At 39.9% G+C, this 17,717-nt stretch overlaps 1 protein-coding gene across 2 annotated transcripts; it reads right to left on the bottom strand.

The window, feature by feature from the left end:
* Positions 1-13,743: 13,743 nt before the first annotated feature.
* zgc:56095 (uncharacterized protein LOC406286 homolog) lies at positions 13,744-16,293 on the bottom strand. 2 transcript variants are annotated; one of them, XM_042082451.1, is made up of 5 exons: positions 16,179-16,293; positions 15,521-15,624; positions 15,259-15,405; positions 14,850-14,975; positions 13,744-14,444 (listed from the first exon to the last, which is right to left on the bottom strand). In XM_042082451.1, the coding sequence occupies exons 2-5, from the start codon at positions 15,620-15,622 to the stop codon at positions 14,295-14,297; spliced, it is 525 nt and encodes a 174-aa protein (XP_041938385.1). In that variant the 5' UTR covers positions 15,623-15,624; positions 16,179-16,293; the 3' UTR covers positions 13,744-14,294. The 2 variants fall into 2 exon arrangements, with proteins under 2 accessions (XP_041938385.1, XP_041938386.1); XM_042082452.1 differs by having other exon boundaries at positions 16,184-16,267.
* Between the last annotated feature and the right edge of the window lie 1,424 nt (positions 16,294-17,717).

Genomic DNA, 17,717 nt, shown 5'->3' with positions numbered 1-17,717 from the left:
CTTGTCAAATCATTATCTAATAAATAATTAGACCGAATATATTTAGAATATTCACAAAAATAAATGTAAATGATAGCCGCACGCGGCAATGGCGGGCCCGAGCACCTGCGGGCCGCAACCCGTGACATTTCAGAATCCAACAAAGTACCAACGTGGTGCATTTGTAAAATTTACATATTTGATGTGTGTGCTATTTGTTTTTGCATGTTATTTTCTGGCACATTTACTTGCTTGGCCAGGTGGGGGCGCAATGCAAGGCAGGCCCATTGTGTGTCATCATAATCATAACTAGATGTACCGCATAGCGGTACAAAATATGACCGCCGCTCAGTCCTGTACATCCGTTCCGCGAAAATAAATCACACTTCAATTTGTCTCCATATTTTACTCCATCCCCCACTCTTGAAACTTTTGTGTATGCTTGTTTGGCATGCCTGAGTGTGTGTGTGCGGCTGCACAGAAATTACCCTACTGGTGCTGAAAAGGTGAATAGATTGTAGAATAGCCAAAGAAGATGTAGAATTGTTATAAAACCTTTAAAATCTCTAAACAATCTCAAGTAGGGCAGTTCATCACAGTTCATCCATTGCAACTGGATTGATGAAAGGTCACTTACACCTGTAGGCTACATTGTATTTGGGAAAAGCAAAAGGTATCAGCATAATGTTATTTATTTATTTATTTTTTATGTATTTTTAAACAAAAACATCTCTGTCAGTTCCATGCCGTTTTCAACAGCTATCAAAAACAAAGGTCATTTTTGGATGGATGGATTTTTTGTGAATGTTTCTTCTTCTACATAAGATTTTAGTCATCTTTAGTTCATGTAATACTTTATTGTCAATGCACAAATTAAGTAACAGTAGTCTGAAACGTTATTGTTAATGCACAAATTAAGTAACAGTAGCCTAGTCTGAAACGAAATGCTGTTTTACATCTAACCAGTGGTGCAAATAACTGACATGTCCAAATGGGCCTTGATGAAATGCGTCGCTAGACTGTTCATACACATTTTAACGGGCCAAAGTTGAAGAGCTTTTGTCCGTTATTGTTAGTGCAAATATAGGCTGATTCATGTTCCCTTGCATTGTTTAACTGAGGTCCATGGCTAGTCTGGCTTTCATCAGACCAAGCTCAATCTTTTAAGAAATCAAAAAATAAATAGCGGGCAGATCAGGCTGGGTTCACCCAGCCTAGTCCATAGGCACCCGATATTGTTTAATTTTCCGATTGAGATATACACGCTCTGGCTATTCTAAATGCAAAAATGCATCAGGGAGTTATGACAAAACGGTAACTAACAAACTAGATCCTAATAGAAAGCTTCCCTAAGCTACAGGTAGGATTATAAGGTAGGCCTATTTACAACATAAATTGTCAATAGGCTATGCTGGCGACACAAATAAAATCTCCTTTGGAAACCAATGGCTTACGCCTTACAGTATCAAGCGGACTTAAACTGTCATATCGTGGCGAAAAGTTGTAATAACATTCACGCAGCTCCATGAGTCAAGGAAAGCGCGAATGAAGTAGCCACTTCTAAATGGGACCCACTACACAGTAGCTTAAGGTGTTTTGCTAAAGCAGCCATAATGAAATGAAGGTGTCATTGTTTGGATACTTCACACACACGTGCTTTTTAATTTCACAGACTACAACTACCAAGCTGTAATCAAAGCACATCGATTCCCCTCTCACACCCTGCACGCACTTAAAACAAAATAAACAGGCGTCTCAGTCTCACACATGTATAGGCAAAACTGTATCAGACCGGTGTAACGTTGGTAAATCTTCCATTGCACAGAATGATTTTGTAGCACGTGCAACAAATGACAGTCGAAAGATACAAACAGTGCTGCTATACATTTGCTTGGTATAACCGCATTTATAGTTTTCTACAAATGCAATAAATCAAATGCCTCCATCACTCAACCAACGCTAACGGTAACATTACCTAGGTCCTTATTGATATTACAAGATTAACGTACCTGCAGTAAAAACCAAGCATGTCCGATAAACATCCTCAGATTTATTTCGGCTTCAAGAAGAAATGGGAATTACACTTCATGTGAACATCGTCCTATCCTTATTAGATGTTCGCTGCGGTAAATTACAGTCCTTGTATGAAGAGTCCATTGTTTTTTCCAACCCACTTTTAACTTACAACAAAATTACGTCTCACTGCAACGATGCGCCATCTAGTGGACAAACGACTACTTCTCGCCAATACTGAAAATGCAGCCATGATGATGATGATGAATATTTATTTTGGCTTTCTTTTAATCCTACTGATTTTCATTTTTTACCGGGGGGGGGGCAAATCACAAATGAGTGATTATGAGCCAGGTTGATGTGGACCCTTGAGACCAACATACCATAAAAGATTCACAGAGAACTGTGTCTGCCCTACCCTCCTTTCGGGGGGTCCAGTCCAGCGGGGGGGCTGCAGATGAAAACGAAAAATGACGGTTCCATGCTATCCATGTGGGGGTACATGCCCACCAAGTTTTGTGTACCCCGGTCTTTCAGTGTCCCGGGAATCCTTGTTGGTGTACGTCACTAAATGTACACATAAATTATTTTATTGTAAGGCCCCCCATGAACGAAAGTACACAAAACTTGGCATGCATTCAGAGGGTGTCATAATGATCCTACACTTTTAATTTCGTGCAGTTTTGACCTTGTCAGCCAGAGATATTGAGATGAAAACACCACATTTTTTGCTTTTTAATTTTTAACTAGGTGGCGCTATACATGAAATAAGTGGTAATGGGATGGGTTGACATGCCCCCTTAAGACCAACATACATAAAAAAGGTGGACCTCCTAGGCCCTACGGTTCTCGAGATATTCACAGAAAACTGTCTCCGGCCACCTACAGGCCAGTTGGTGTATAGTAACATAAATTAATTTATTGTGTGGCCCCCCATGAACGGAATTCCACGAAACTTGGCGTGCATACAGAGGGTGTCATAATGATCCTACACTTCCAATTTCGTGCAGTTTTGACTATGTTAGGTCACAGATACCTTCAATTACAACACCTAATTTTTACTTTTTTGTGTTTAACTAGGTGGCGCTATACATGAAATGAGTGGTTATGGAATGGGTTGACATGGCCCCTTGAGATCAACATACAAAAAAAAAATGGTCCTCCTAAACCCTACGGTTTTCGAGATATTCACAGAAAACTGTGTCTGCCCTACCCTCCTTTCGGGGGGTCTAGTCCAGCGGGGGGGCTACAGATCAAAACGAAAAACGATGGTTCCATGCTATCCATGTGGGGTTACATGCCCACCAAGTTTCGTGTACCCCGGTCTTTCAGTGTCCCGGGACTCATTGACGGAAATTTGGGCATGCGAAAAAGAAAAAAAAAAAAAAAAAAAAAAAAAATCTGACTAAACCTATATGACCGCCGCTTCGCTGCGCGGCGGTCATAATAAATATTAACCTGAGAAATTTCAGATTATTCATTGTAAGCAAAGAACTTTTCTGATACACTTTTTGGCCAGATGGTGGCGCTATATTAGGCATGTGAATTACACATGTGAATATCATCACAATAATGATATCCAATATTTTGTAAAGTTTCAGATCAACCAATAAAGGCATTAGCAATTTCTGGCACATTTCCTGCTTGACCAGGCAGGCCCATTGGGTGTCTGGATATCATCATAATTATAATATTTATTAACATGAGAAGTTTCAGACCATTTATTCAAAGCATAGAGCATTTCTGGCACATTTCCTGCTTGGCCAGATGGTGGCGCTATGCTAGGTCTGTGAATTACGAATGTGAATATCATCACAATAATGATATCTGATATTTTATAAAGTTTCAGATCAATCACTTAAGGCATTGTCCATTTCTGGCACATTTCCTGCTTGGCCAGGTGGAGGCGCTATGTCAGGCAGGCCCATTGGGTGTCTGGATATCATCATAATCATGATATCTATTAACCTGAGAAGTTTCAGACCATTCACTCAATGCACTGTGATTTATGACACATTTCCTGTTTATGTGGTGAGATATTAAAATTATATCAAATGATTTATGACACATTTCCTCTCTATTTCCTCTTGTGGTGAGATATTAACATATCAAAAATCCCTTCACAATTTAACATCAGCGACATCTTGGCATAATGTTTGCCAAATTTCACATGAATCTGACAAACCGTCTAGGAGGAGTATGTTCAAATTGATCATGTGAAATCAGCATAATTGCCATTCTTTCTGTTGCCAGTTGGTGGCGCTATGCCAAACATGCATTATGGGCATGTGAATATTATCATTAACATGGTCTTCAATGACCTGTGAAATATAAAACATTTCAAGCCATGCACGATGAATTATGACACATTTACTGTTTGTGTCGAAGGGTATTAAAATTCATAATTTCGCCATTTCGTCAAATTACAACATATCAAAAAAAGGCTTCACAATTTAGAATCAGGAACATCTCGGCGTCATGTATACCAACTTAGGGTGTGGCTAATGGCATGTTAATACAAAAGTTGTTTGTTTTTGGGAGTTACATACACCCACCAAATTTGGTGTGTGTATCTAAAACTATATGCCAACAACAAGTCACAGTGACATAAGGGGGCGCTATGGAGTTCCTGGGCAGCGCCCGGTGCCAAGCTTTTATCCCTGTCTATTTACTGTATCACTTGATGTGTGTGCCAAATTTCATGCGTTTTCACCCATGGGAAGCACCTCTTTTGGCATCATGATTCATCACATATTTCATCACATATTAGTCTGCACAAAATCCCAAATACCTCACTTCCTGTTGGGCGTGGCTAATGTATTGTACATACGAAAGTCGTTCATCTTGGGGAGATACAGACACCTACCAAATTTGTACCACCACGGGATCAGTCATCTAAGGGGGCGCTAGCGAGTCTCTGGGCCATATTTCAAGAGTTTTCGACCATGTTAACCACGTCAAAAACAGGAAAGCAAAAAAGTGGAATAACAATAATACTGAATAATAATAATCCTTACAAAAACAATAGGGCCTTGCGCCCTTCGGTGCTCGGGCCCTAATAATAGTGAAAAATAATAATAATAATAATCCTTACAAAAACAATAGGGCCTTGCGCCCTTCGGTGCTCGGGCCCTAATAATTGTCATTTAACCATCTAGGTGCCACGGTCGAGTTTACTCGACAAGATGCGGTACTGAATAAAAAGCTTTCAAGCTTGCATTGAATCAGTGCGTGCAATACCGGAGCTAGTGTGCATGTGAGCCACTTTATCAGAGCGATATTGTCAACGTCAGCGAGTATTTGCATTAGATTATCGTCTAATGGCATCAAAAAAGTTTACCCGAAATGAAGTGTTGGGTCTTCTATTCGCGGACCCTGATTCTGAAGGGGAATATCTGCCTTCAGAAAATGACGGTGATTCGTTTAGTGAGGCTTCAGATGCATCCCTGCCTTGCAATGATGCAGCTGGACAAAGTGAGAGTTTAGCTTACACCAAGCACAAACGTTGAATTTTTTGCCCAATGTCAGTGGTGGGAATAATGTTTTACCAAAGATTGTTAAGGCGGAGCAAGATATTTCATCAGGAGCCACTTCCGGGAACCCAGATCGCACGAGGGGGGGGGTCATAATCCCCCTTTATGCAGAGCAAAGGCAGCGACTGCTCCATTGAAGTCTATGGGCATAGCTCAGAATTTTACCACATATGTTAAGGTCTTGGTTCTATAGAGTTAGGAATGTGAATTTCGGGCACGTTTTCATGATCCTCAAACCCTTCTGAACATTTCAGGTACATTTTTAGCATTTTTGAGCATTCCAGTCTTGAGAAAATCGACTTTATATCAGGTGTGCGCCGGTTATTTATGCCGCTGCTGTTGGCCGGTTGCAACGTACGCTCATCAATACGTCGTCGACACGCCTTTTTATGCAGACAGGATTCGATCCCCATTTTGCGCCCATAGACATGAACTACGACGAAGTATCTTGCTCCGCCTTGGGTGTTCATCGGGAAGTTAGCAGGGTGTTAGTGGTGTGGCGAACGAGGCTGGAGGTAATGTCCATGTAGTGCTAGCTTCTGTCTTCTGACCGTGTGCCTCTCCGCAATCGCGGCGACAGTAACGTGGTGGAGCCTTTGTCTAATGCCACTGGGTATGTTAGACGAGGTCGAAGTGCTCATAGGACAGTTAGGGGGGAACGTAGAGGCAGTGTGGGGAGTCGCAATGAGAATGACAGTAGGCCTAGTCCGAGCTGCGCAAATTCTCTCCACTCGGCGCGTGCGCGAGGCAGATCTGGCCATGCTGCTCGCAGCAGGAGCAGAGGTGGTGACACGGGGCAGGGGAGCCATTAGGCCATGCATACTCTATCACAAGATGATGGGAATGCCAGCCCTGTATGGATAGGGATAGGGAGTCATTATCTCTACAGCAAAAGGCCTGCTACATAAAAAAAAAAATTGTCAGCCATTTATTAGTAATGATTTACACTGTTGATTTGCTATCTATTTCCCTGACCATAGGACATACACTATGTGTTCTTTTTGTGTGTTCATGTCCTTGTGATGTGTGCGTCTTTGTCAGCTAAGAAAAAAACAACAACAAAAAACATCAACAAAAAGAAAAAAAATACTAACATTGTCTCTTGTCTTGTCTCGTCATCTCACTCCTGATCTGTGCTTTGCCGTGACAAGTGAGCTTTTGAACTAAACAGGTCTTGTCTACTTGTGTTTGTATGTCATCTGGATAATATATATGTGCCCCATACATGGAATCAGAGTGCCTACTGTAAATGGAAAATCTCTACAGCAAAAGGCCTAGCGCTACATGCATTTGGTTGGTTTCTGCCATTTATTAGTAATGATTTACACAGTTTGTTTACTACTTACTATTTACCTGAGCATTCAGTATTCTGCTATATAGCATACAGAAGGTGAGGGACACTTTGGGGGGGAAAGAAGTGGTGCATTTTATCATTCAAACATGCAACTTTTCATGAAAATTCTATAATCCAAGATGGCTGCCACCATATGACGCCATAATATGCAAATTAGATATAAACATTTAATATCTACGTAAACTTTGGGTCATCCTTAATATTTCTCTAATTTACAGAAAGTCTCTATCGAAAAAAAAGTTTCGAAAAAAAAAACCTCAAGGGTTAAAATTACATCAGAAATTACAAGAGAACTGGAGATTAAGAGAGACCCAATTATTGCTAGTATAAGTATAAGTATATATAAGTATATATACTCTTTTGATCCCGTGAGGGAAATTTGGTCTCTGCATTTATCCCAATCTGTGAATTAGTGAAACACGCTCCGCACACAGTGAACACACAGTGAGGTGAAGCACACACTACTCCCGGCGCAGTGAGCGGCCTGCAACAACAGCGGCGCTCAGGGAGCAGTGAGGGGTTGGGTGCCTTGCTCAAGGGCACTTCAGCCATGCCTACTGGTCGGGGTTCGAACCGGCAACCCTCCGGTTACAAGTCCGAAGTGCTAACCAGTAGGCCACGGCTGCCCCAAGATGCTAGATCAATGTTATATGAATAGAGAAATAAGGCTAAGGGAAGCATAACAGTATCTTTGGTTCTCAATGCAAAATTACATGTTGAATTGAATTGAAACCCAAATTCATTTAAAAGTAAATGCAGTAAGATTGACTGATACTGACCTTCCTAAAATACAATTCTAAAATATTTGGTTGTTTCCAGAACCTCACAAGTTATATACTGTAAGACCAATAGATTGTTGATCAACAATCAACTGCTATTCGCCTTATTCACCCGGCGGCCAGAACGAGGCTACAGGGCACACTTGCCATTACACCTCAGTGCAGCAGATGGTGGTAATGCAATCTGTTTGCAAAATGCCAAAAGAAAGCTCACCGAAAAGGGTTCACTGGCCTGTTCTTCTTCTTCAGTGAGTTTTTTTTTTTGACAGTTTGCAAACAGAGTGCATTACCTCCACCATCTGCTGGACTGGAGGTGTAATGGCAAGTGTACCCTGTAGCCTTGCTCTTTTACTCTCTCTTTACATTTGTACTTGCCACTCACACCTACGACGGAGTATTAGGGCCACACATGAAGGAAAAAAATATTTTTGCCATGACGAGATTAAACTCGACATGTCGACTTTAAAGTCGCCATGTCAACATTAAACTCGACATTTCGAGAATAAAGTTGAAATGTAATATCGACTTTAATCTTGACGTATCGACTTTAATGTCGCCATGTCGACATTAAACTCAACATTTCGAGAATAAAGTTGAAATATCATGTCGACTTTAATCTCGACGTGTCGACATTAAACTCAACATTTTGAGAATAAAGTTAGTTTGGAGAGAGAACGACCGCTCGGGACGATTGAAAGGGAGGACGAATGAAACAATGCAACAAGTGCAACAATGATTCAGAGTGTTCGAGTGCAACAATGATTAGACATAGGCCTATATCATGTGGACAAAACATAGAACATATTAACCTACGTTGCTCAGCCAAATACTTTGCTGTTAGGTACTTATCACGCAGTTACAGGCGATAAATGCGATGGTCAAAAGTAGCCTAAACGTCATAGCGGTTTATTTATTTATTGTAGGCCTATTATTAAAGTGTTGTTCTAAACATTTAGTTGTTGCATCTAAATGTTCAACTTCATGCTTATGCACTAGAGCCATACTAGGCGCTCTCCCCAATCCTAGACTTTCACGTTGCTTGTTTGTAATGGATGCAAAACAGCCCATTGCTGAATGTCTATGGAGGGACGAATGAAGCTGTCCTCCCGACCACCCCATGTAGGCTAGTAGCCTACTTGCACACATATGCACACAAAGTGCATAAATAAAGTGCATGGACACATATTCTCTCACGGGATTAAAATAGTATATATGCTTAGGCTATACCTGTGTTTCTAGCCTCCTATAGGCTACGTATTGCAGGTGAGACATGGAAAAGCAGTTTTAGAAAAATGAGTTTTGCCATGCCAGTGGGTCATGAAGGGCAGTTATTTGGATGTGCAGTAGCCTTAACCACGTAAAACAGAGTGAAATAACATTTTGTATAGAAACATTATATCATTGGATACATATATTTTTCTAGCTATTTAGCCTAAACGGCATAGTATTTCCATAAACCCGAGACAGCACTTCACGATGACGGCAATGATAGTTAACAGACAAGACGCAATCTATCTAAATATCTGCAATCTATCTGAAATAACACCTATTTGAAGCCCATTTTTCATGTAATATATTGTGTATTAGTGTAGGCTACAGCTTAAACTGTGTAGGCTATGTTTAAACAGTAGGGCCTATTGCGAGTTTAATGTCAGCATGTCGACTTTAAAGTCGACACGTCGAGATTAAAGTAGATATGATATTTCAACTTTATTCTCGAAATGTCGAGTTTAATGTCGAAATGGGGACGATTGAAAGGCCTACAATGTCGACTTTAAAGTCAACATGTCGAGTTTAAGAAAAATATTTTTTCTCTTCATGTGTGGCCCTAATACTCCGTCGTACACACCTGATAGCACCTGCACACTAAAGAAACTGTTTAGCTGCCTTGACAACATTAAATCCTGGATGGCCAGTAATTCTTCAACTTAACTCTCCTGATACAGTTACACTGACTCCCTGTCTCTCAACAGATCAACATTAAAATCCTGTTGATGACATTCAAAGCCCTTCATAACCTCTGCCCTCCATATATCACAGAACTCCTACAAATGTACACACCCTCTCGTTCACTACATTCATCTAGCCTACAGCTGGATTATTGTCAGTACCAAACATCAGGCTCACCACAATGGTAACTATGCTGCACCCAAACTCATTCCCCTCACACATTTGTGCTCTCGACTCCATCTCACAATACAAAACGTTTTTTAATTTGTGTACTGATTATTATTATTATTTTTTCTGTTTGTAAAGCGACCTTGGGTGCTTTGAAAGGCGCTATAACAAATAAAATGTATTATTATTATTATTATTATTATTAAATAATAATAATGTTGGTAAAACGAAGTAATGTTATTTGGCTTCCACTGTTCTGTAATGCACTGCCAACCTGCACAGTGTGGTCAGAAATTAATTTCAACAAACAAATCAGTAGTGTGGTTCAAAGCAGTCTTTATCAGCTCAGAACCATAGCTAAGCTAAAATAACTCAATTTTTTTAACTAGACATTTTGCATCCAGGACAGTGAGTAACATTAAAGGCATTGTTATATTTCTGTGTGTAATTACACATTTTTGAACAATTCCCTCATGTAACAGACAATGGATCCTAATGTGAAAGACAGGGAAAGTCTTCAGTAGGTATTTTAAAATATTATTCTCTTATTGACATTTATATTAACTTACAAATATTTGTATGCTTTTATAACACACACATAATTATATTGGCATGCATGAGGGTGTCACCCAAGTATCCTTTCTCTCTTGTTGCAGAACTGTCTTATGAAAGCAGTGCACACAAGTTTTTCATAGACACACAAATATTCATTCTCACAGATCCATCGACCAACCACCACCACCACCACCACCACACACACACACACACACACGCACAAACACACACACACGCACAGACACACACAGACACACACGCACAGACAGACACACACACACACACACATGCACACGCACAGACACACGCACAGGCAGACACACACACACACACACACCTGCACAGGCACACGCACACACGCGCACGCACACACAGATCAAATATACATGCAGGAAGTGGTAGAGAATAGCTGGGAAATTTACCTTGTGGAGTTGAGGGAGTAAGTAAGGTCATTGCTAACGCTTCTTTCTCCTGCAAAGACAGAAGAACTTCAGGAGCATTTACCAAAAGAGATTTATAAATGGGACTATGAAGACACCATACCATAAGGCATTAAGCTTTTTCATTACTTCTGGATACCTCTGGCTCTAAAATGTTCTTAAACATGGTGAGCTCTCAAAAGTGAATGTAATATTTATCAGTATAAGCCAGCAGAAGACATTGCCACATGAATGCCACATCAGATTATGTCTAATAATAGGCTGGATTACCAATCCAGTAAATACTCATTGATTCCATTATAACTATCTCACTCAGTTAGTTGTACAGTATACACATTCTTAATTGCATCTAAAAAAGTTATTTGTATTCATCATTGTTGAATTCTACATGGTGTGATGTCATAAAACAGTGAAAATACCATAGGTGGACTTAATGCATTCATCATTTAATTAACACCATTTTGAATATAAAATTACAATACAAATTGCAGTTATAACCTATGAAGTGAACTATACGTGATAACTACACCTTCTGTCATGTACACAACATTGTTAGGAAAGATTGCTTACCCACAGAGGAGCTACACACAGACTAAGGAACCACACCATAAACTCCATTGGTACAGCCATGTCAGTTGTGTCAGCAACGGACTCTACGTCCTCTAATTCGGTCTTGGAATTTATTATGCTGAATTAGATTGGTGGTCCAACAAGGGGAGGAAGTGGCAGTAAAATGCCAGGCAAGTGTATTATGCAATCTCTTCCCTCTCTCCATCAACACCATCTTAACACCATCTCCTATCTTAACATTTACATTGAAGTTAATAATAAATTAACTTAATATTATATTCCCATTCATTTGTTAGTGGGGAAAAACCCTGATAATTATTGCCTTATACGCCCATGTCATATGAGGTAGTGAACAGTGAAAGGTTACCTTTTGCTTCTATATGAACTTTCGGTAGCGTGTAGAGCATGTACAGCTCTGGGGTATTCACATGATAAAAAGAAAAAAATACTCATTGTTATAAATCCATCCACAGTCTGTGGATCTTTCTAACAAGGCAGTAAGGTCCTTCTTCATCTCAGAGAGAGGGTTGCTACTAGGTTTAGTGTAATACTCGACGATGGCATTCTTGAAGATATATTTATCATAAGGTCACACCACCACCTTTGGTGGTGTGCAGTGGAGATGACAGGCACACCAGTAAGAAATATGACAATAACAAACAGCAGAGGGCAACAGAGAGTTGAGGTACAGAGCAATAATCCCTACGTCACAACACATTTTTTTTTCTAACTTGCCATCTGTAATGTATGTGAGGACGCATAGGACATGTTGACCTATTTAGATTTGGCAAATTATTATGCTTACTGTTAAAATTTAACAAACCTAAGAAAGGCTTCACCCTGGCTTGTTCAGGAATCTTGCTTTAAAATAAAAACTATCAGGCTAAGGTGTTTCAACTAAACAAAGACCATAGATCTTTTTTTGTCCAATGCCACTTGCATAACCAGCTCTACTTTTTTGAACGCTTTAAACATTGCTTTTAAATGTTAATTGGTATGTAGGCTGCATGATTAAAGTTTACACGTAGTTGCTAAGTATTAAGGATTTTTCTAAAATTTTGGGTTGACACAAGGTGACTACTATTAACGAGCAGTGTAAGGAAAACTTCAGGACAGAGAGCACAGAGGGCATTTATCTGTTAACTTCAGCAAGTATTAAGTCTCAGTAATGACTATATTTCAAATCACATGAACTAAAATGAACCCAACAGCACACCTTTTGTGAGATCAGCAGTTGAGGACATCTACATCATAGAAAGTGCCACAAAGGGTGAGGGTTTAGGTAATTTGAGGGGTGAAGCATATGATTACTAAGTTACCCTAGTCATTATAATGTGGCCTCACACTTGTTTGTATTTAGCAAGTTGTTTAAAACTTTGCCAGTCAGAGGGTAGCACCACATACAGTATGGGCTGACTCACTGGATCCTTTCTGAGGCTACATTTGTTGCTGACACAGGCATGACCCAAAAACTAATTCTGCATGAAAAAGCAACTGTGACGCCACACAGAACTGTCTGTTACATTCATGTCTGCATGTCAGATAGTACATCTTCCTCTTTTGTCCTGTTTTGTTCAGTTGCTATGCCACAATGGCAATGCAATTTTCCACCCACATCAGGGATATCCCATACATTTAACTATACGTTCTCTGGTGTCAAACAGGGAAGAAATGGTTGGTGGGGGGGGGGGGGGGTGGTGGAGATCTATCTAACCTACACAATGAGTCAGCACGTTGTGGTTTCAGAGTTCCATTCTTATCTGTTCACGGCCAGACATACAGCTATAAAAACAGTCTTTATGTTGTACTGTATGTACAGAGTACACAAGATGAAACATTATCCAATGCATGGTGCTGGAAGTGGCTTGAAAACTCTATTCAAAACAGCTACATCATACATGCATTTTCAGTGCACAGACCATATTTGAATATACAGTCATCTATACATTTTTTTAAATAATTAAAAGTATACTGTAATCTAATATAAATCTAATTGAATACTACTACTACTAATAATAATAATAATAGTCTAATGATCTATGGGCTAACCATCCTACATCACACATTAGATTGTCTTGTCTTGACAGTTTTACATTAAAGAAAATAAACTAGTCCCACTAAATGGCCATGACTTTTCAGCAGAATACAGCACTTATCTACAAAATGAAAACATACACTATGTGATGGATATCAGTAAATAATAGTATGCTTAGATTTTCTTTTTTCATAAAATGCTTCTCTGAGATACAATTAAAAACATTCTGTCTGAAGAAGAAAGAGAGTAGGATAATAGAAGTATTACCAAAATCCTCATACTGTAAGTACAATATACAACACCCAACTATTAAAATTGATCAAGCACACCAGATTTTCTGAAGTAATAATATACAAACGCAAAAGTCTGTTTGTTTCACTGTACTTTATTCTTGATAATGTTGCCCAAATGTGGTTAAAAAGTGATGCACCGAGTTGCATGCAACAGGGAATGTGTAACCAAGTAATACAAAGAGCTTACTGCTGAGTAGAAGCGAGGAAAATACAAAAACTACCCTGCTGGAATGTTTGATCTATCCATGACTGAGAACTTTCTAGCACCAAAAACTATGATAGATCTTGGTGTTTAACCTTGAGGTATTGCACTGGAAGTGATTCAGGTTTATGCTAAGGAGTATACAGAGGTATACAGAGGTATGGCTGTCATTATTCTATGGTAAGAGAACTACCTTCACGACAGAGGAGATGATGTGCATCCATGCTGTTTTACATTACTCTAATAACCAAACACATTAGAAATATGATGCGAGTATGATGAGGGTCATTTGTAAAGCCATGACGTTCAGCATAAGTAGACCAATTCTAATGTATGTAAAGCAGCACACATGCACATCCTACAAAACAGGCTTTTGAGCACCACTGCCTCGCCTTATGAGTGGCACTTACTGGCACTCGCTGTTCAGAGAGTGTGTTTATCAAACAGATAGTCTCCCATGTTGCCGTGGGGCTCACTGGACGTGAGGCGGGTAAGACTGCCCATGTAGTCACCCAGCTTCTTGATGGTGTCATGGCTGTCTGTCAGGAAGTGGCTCTCCAGGTAGTCGCACAGCTGGAACACAATGGATGGGTAAGTAACTGGGAAACTACACCTGGCACGTAACTGAAGCCGTTCGTCCGTTCGTGTTTGCGTCTGTTGCAACAATTAGCTTCCACTGTAACTAATGAAAGTATCTACACCAGACGTGATAGCGGCACATAAGTTCGGAAATAACAGACCAGTCTTTTAAAATGTTTTTTTATGCATAACAAACAGATTGCTTCAGTTACACGCCAGCCAGGTGTAGCTTTCCTGTAATGGGTTCAGCAAGCATATACTAATCGCCTTCACTAAAGCAGACAGACATAAAGATTCACAGTCACCATAAGACATGTTATCGCAGACAGACATGCACATGCATGTACATGTAATGCAACTCTGGTTATCTTTATCCAACAGTTTCTCTAAAGGACTTACATGGGGGTCGCCATGGGTGCCGGCAATGCGATGGACATCGAGGATGGAGTTGTTTAAAGCCTTCTGATAGTCCAGAGAGAAACTGATGGCATCCAAACCGCCACGCCAATCCTCACGAGTAGGCTTCTGCAAAATGAAACCGACCGACATATTACACAACTCCTGTTGCAGTAACCAGAAACAAACAAACACTGAGGATAATGAGCACACAATAACACACACAACAATGCACAACCTCTGATTAAAACAATAAAATAACCTGTTTCCAAAAAGTACAGTAAAGCCGGCAAAACTGTGCTTCTCTTCTTCACAGTTGTTCTTTTACTGTTTTTTTTTTTTTGGTCACCGTAATTCAAATGTAAAGGCCTACACACACACAAATGTCCAGTCAAGTAAGTGGAAGTCATACAGCAACGGTCTGCAGTAGGATTCTGCCGCCTCTGCTGTTCTGGTACTCCAGCAGACTCTCTGCCTGCTCCCTCTCTTTCACAGAGCGATCAAGGAAGAAACTAGAGAAGTTGGGCAGGGCCACATCATCCCTGTCAAAGTACATACCCTGGGGAAAGTATATAATAAAACATAGGTTACTGTTATATCATCACAACAGAAAGTATCTACTAATTGTAACAGAATTCAATATGAACTTCGGGGAAAAAAACATTGTATCTTACCAGTGCAAGGTATGTGTAGGATGCCGTCAGCTTGATGTTGATGAGTTTATTAATGTTTGCCTCACTTTCCTGGTGGTAATTGTGTTTCACGGCGGACTGCATTTCTGAAAAACAAATACAAACAGTTGTGAAGGAGAGAAATGTAGCCCAATTACACTGAATTGCAGCGTTAAGGTAGGCTACAACAATAGCCTACTTCTGACCTCCCCTTAGCCTAGCCTACGTACAGTACTTGCCTCTCTGCATGAAACAACTGAATGGCGATTATGGCAAAATGCGTAGCCTACTCTGCTCTTATCTGCACTTATATTGCGAACCCACAAAGAAAACACAGCCAGGTCGGTGCTGACGTTTCAAATCTCACCACTTCGTCATGTGCTTTTGCGGTCATAAAAAGTAAGGAATTCATCATCCTAAAGCCTACTAAAACCCAACATATCCTAATTCAGAATTGAATACGATAAGGGATTACTAAGATGGTAATGTTCTCCTTCCAAACAAATTCATTTGAGTTATCTTAGCTACAACACAACCCCACTCGATATCTTGCAAACAAATGCCCACTTCTTGGGTGGGCGATTACCTGTTTTTACCAGTAAAACTATGCAAAGAAATACAGTGATGCATCGGTGAGAAGAAACATAAAACAGTAGCTTACCTAACCTAAGGTGTCTCCCCTGTTCCCCCAATGTTGTCTTGCAACTGCAACTGAGGTCCGTGATGTGAACTTTCCAATATGGCCGCAAAAAATTATTTTCGTCGAAATAAAAGACCTCTTGAAAGTGTAGGCCTACAGGCTGCGCTTCATAAACCTAGGCTAGGCTATTCTCGATTTGTATGCTAAACTTTTTTATTTATTTTAGTTTTATATTTATATATTTATTCATTCATTCATTCATTCATATGTCCAAGGCAGAAATGTCAGAAAAAACAATTGAAATTACATTGTGTAAGCATGATTAAAAATCCATGCAAGACATCAATGACGTCTTAAAGTGCCTTAGGAACATTCTACCAGAAACACACATTTTTACTTCTTAAAGGGAAACCAGGCAATGTTTTCGTGTTAATTAATCATCTTCGTAAGTCGGTATATGGTTAAATGACTCATTACGGGGCGAATGAAGACTCTCTCGCCCGCCCCTACTGCCTGTAGGAAGAATATCCCACTTGCACGTTCCGGTGTATCCTACCCGCCGACCGAAGCAGGATCAGTTTACAGCACAGAGGCAGGCTAACGAAACGCTAGAGATTGTTGCAAACGTGTGTATAATGGCAGAGCCGGCGAAGAAGCAGCGAAAACCCTTGATGGAAGACGCAAAGAAAAGGGAAAGAGCTTCAGACCGAGCGAGGGGGAGTTTCGTAGAGAAAAAGCATCAGGCTTGCCTGGTGTCCCTTTAAAATCTTGGGGGATGGGGGGCAATATTCTTTAATCTGAACAGTCATTTGGAGGACATGTTAAACTATGAGAAACACCTATTCACCTCAGGGTGTTTTTCTGCTTGAATAACATAATCTTAGGTATTCAACCCTGTCTCGCTCTGTCAGACAAATAGGATTTGCCATTTTCAAAAGTGAAATTAATACATGAAAAAACATCTGATAGGCCTAATGACTGATATATTCCTCTATAGAAGAACTAACAAAAATCAATCATGTAATACTTTTTTTAATTCACTGTACAATTCCAAGACAAATAATGTAGGCACATTTCTAGTAGAATCCCCCTTTGATATAAGCCTATTTATCCCTGAGGAGACATGGGTTAGCCTACAACCTGTCTTTAGCATTTTTAAGGTAGGCCTAGTAGACTAAGTGGTAGGAGCCGTTGTGCATATTATCAGGACAGCCAAAAACCAAAAAACATGGCAAAGGCTACAAATAAATCTGTCTTTCAAAGAGAAGTTATCCATCACTCTCCTTTTATTTAGTAAAGTCTTATGACTTTCAGTCAGTGTTGTAATTTTTTTCCAGGTTTCATAGGGTTAGGGAAAAGTTCACCTGTTCACTGGTTCCTGTTGAAAACAACTTGATTCTCAGTTCTATAAAGTATAAAACATATAGGCCTACTATAAAAAATATTAAAAAACCCTACAATTTTTAAACATATTTGGTATCCTTTATTGACATAAGTTCAGGAGGTTTCCTTTCCTGCAATCTTTTATGCCACATTATTTTGTGCTCTTATATTGACATC

Source organism: Alosa sapidissima, chromosome 24 (genome assembly GCF_018492685.1).
Source record: "Alosa sapidissima isolate fAloSap1 chromosome 24, fAloSap1.pri, whole genome shotgun sequence".
NCBI classification, from domain to species: domain Eukaryota; kingdom Metazoa; phylum Chordata; class Actinopteri; order Clupeiformes; family Clupeidae; genus Alosa; species Alosa sapidissima.
Note: the sequence above shows the minus strand (reverse complement) of the source record. Positions and strands in the feature narration are given on the sequence as shown.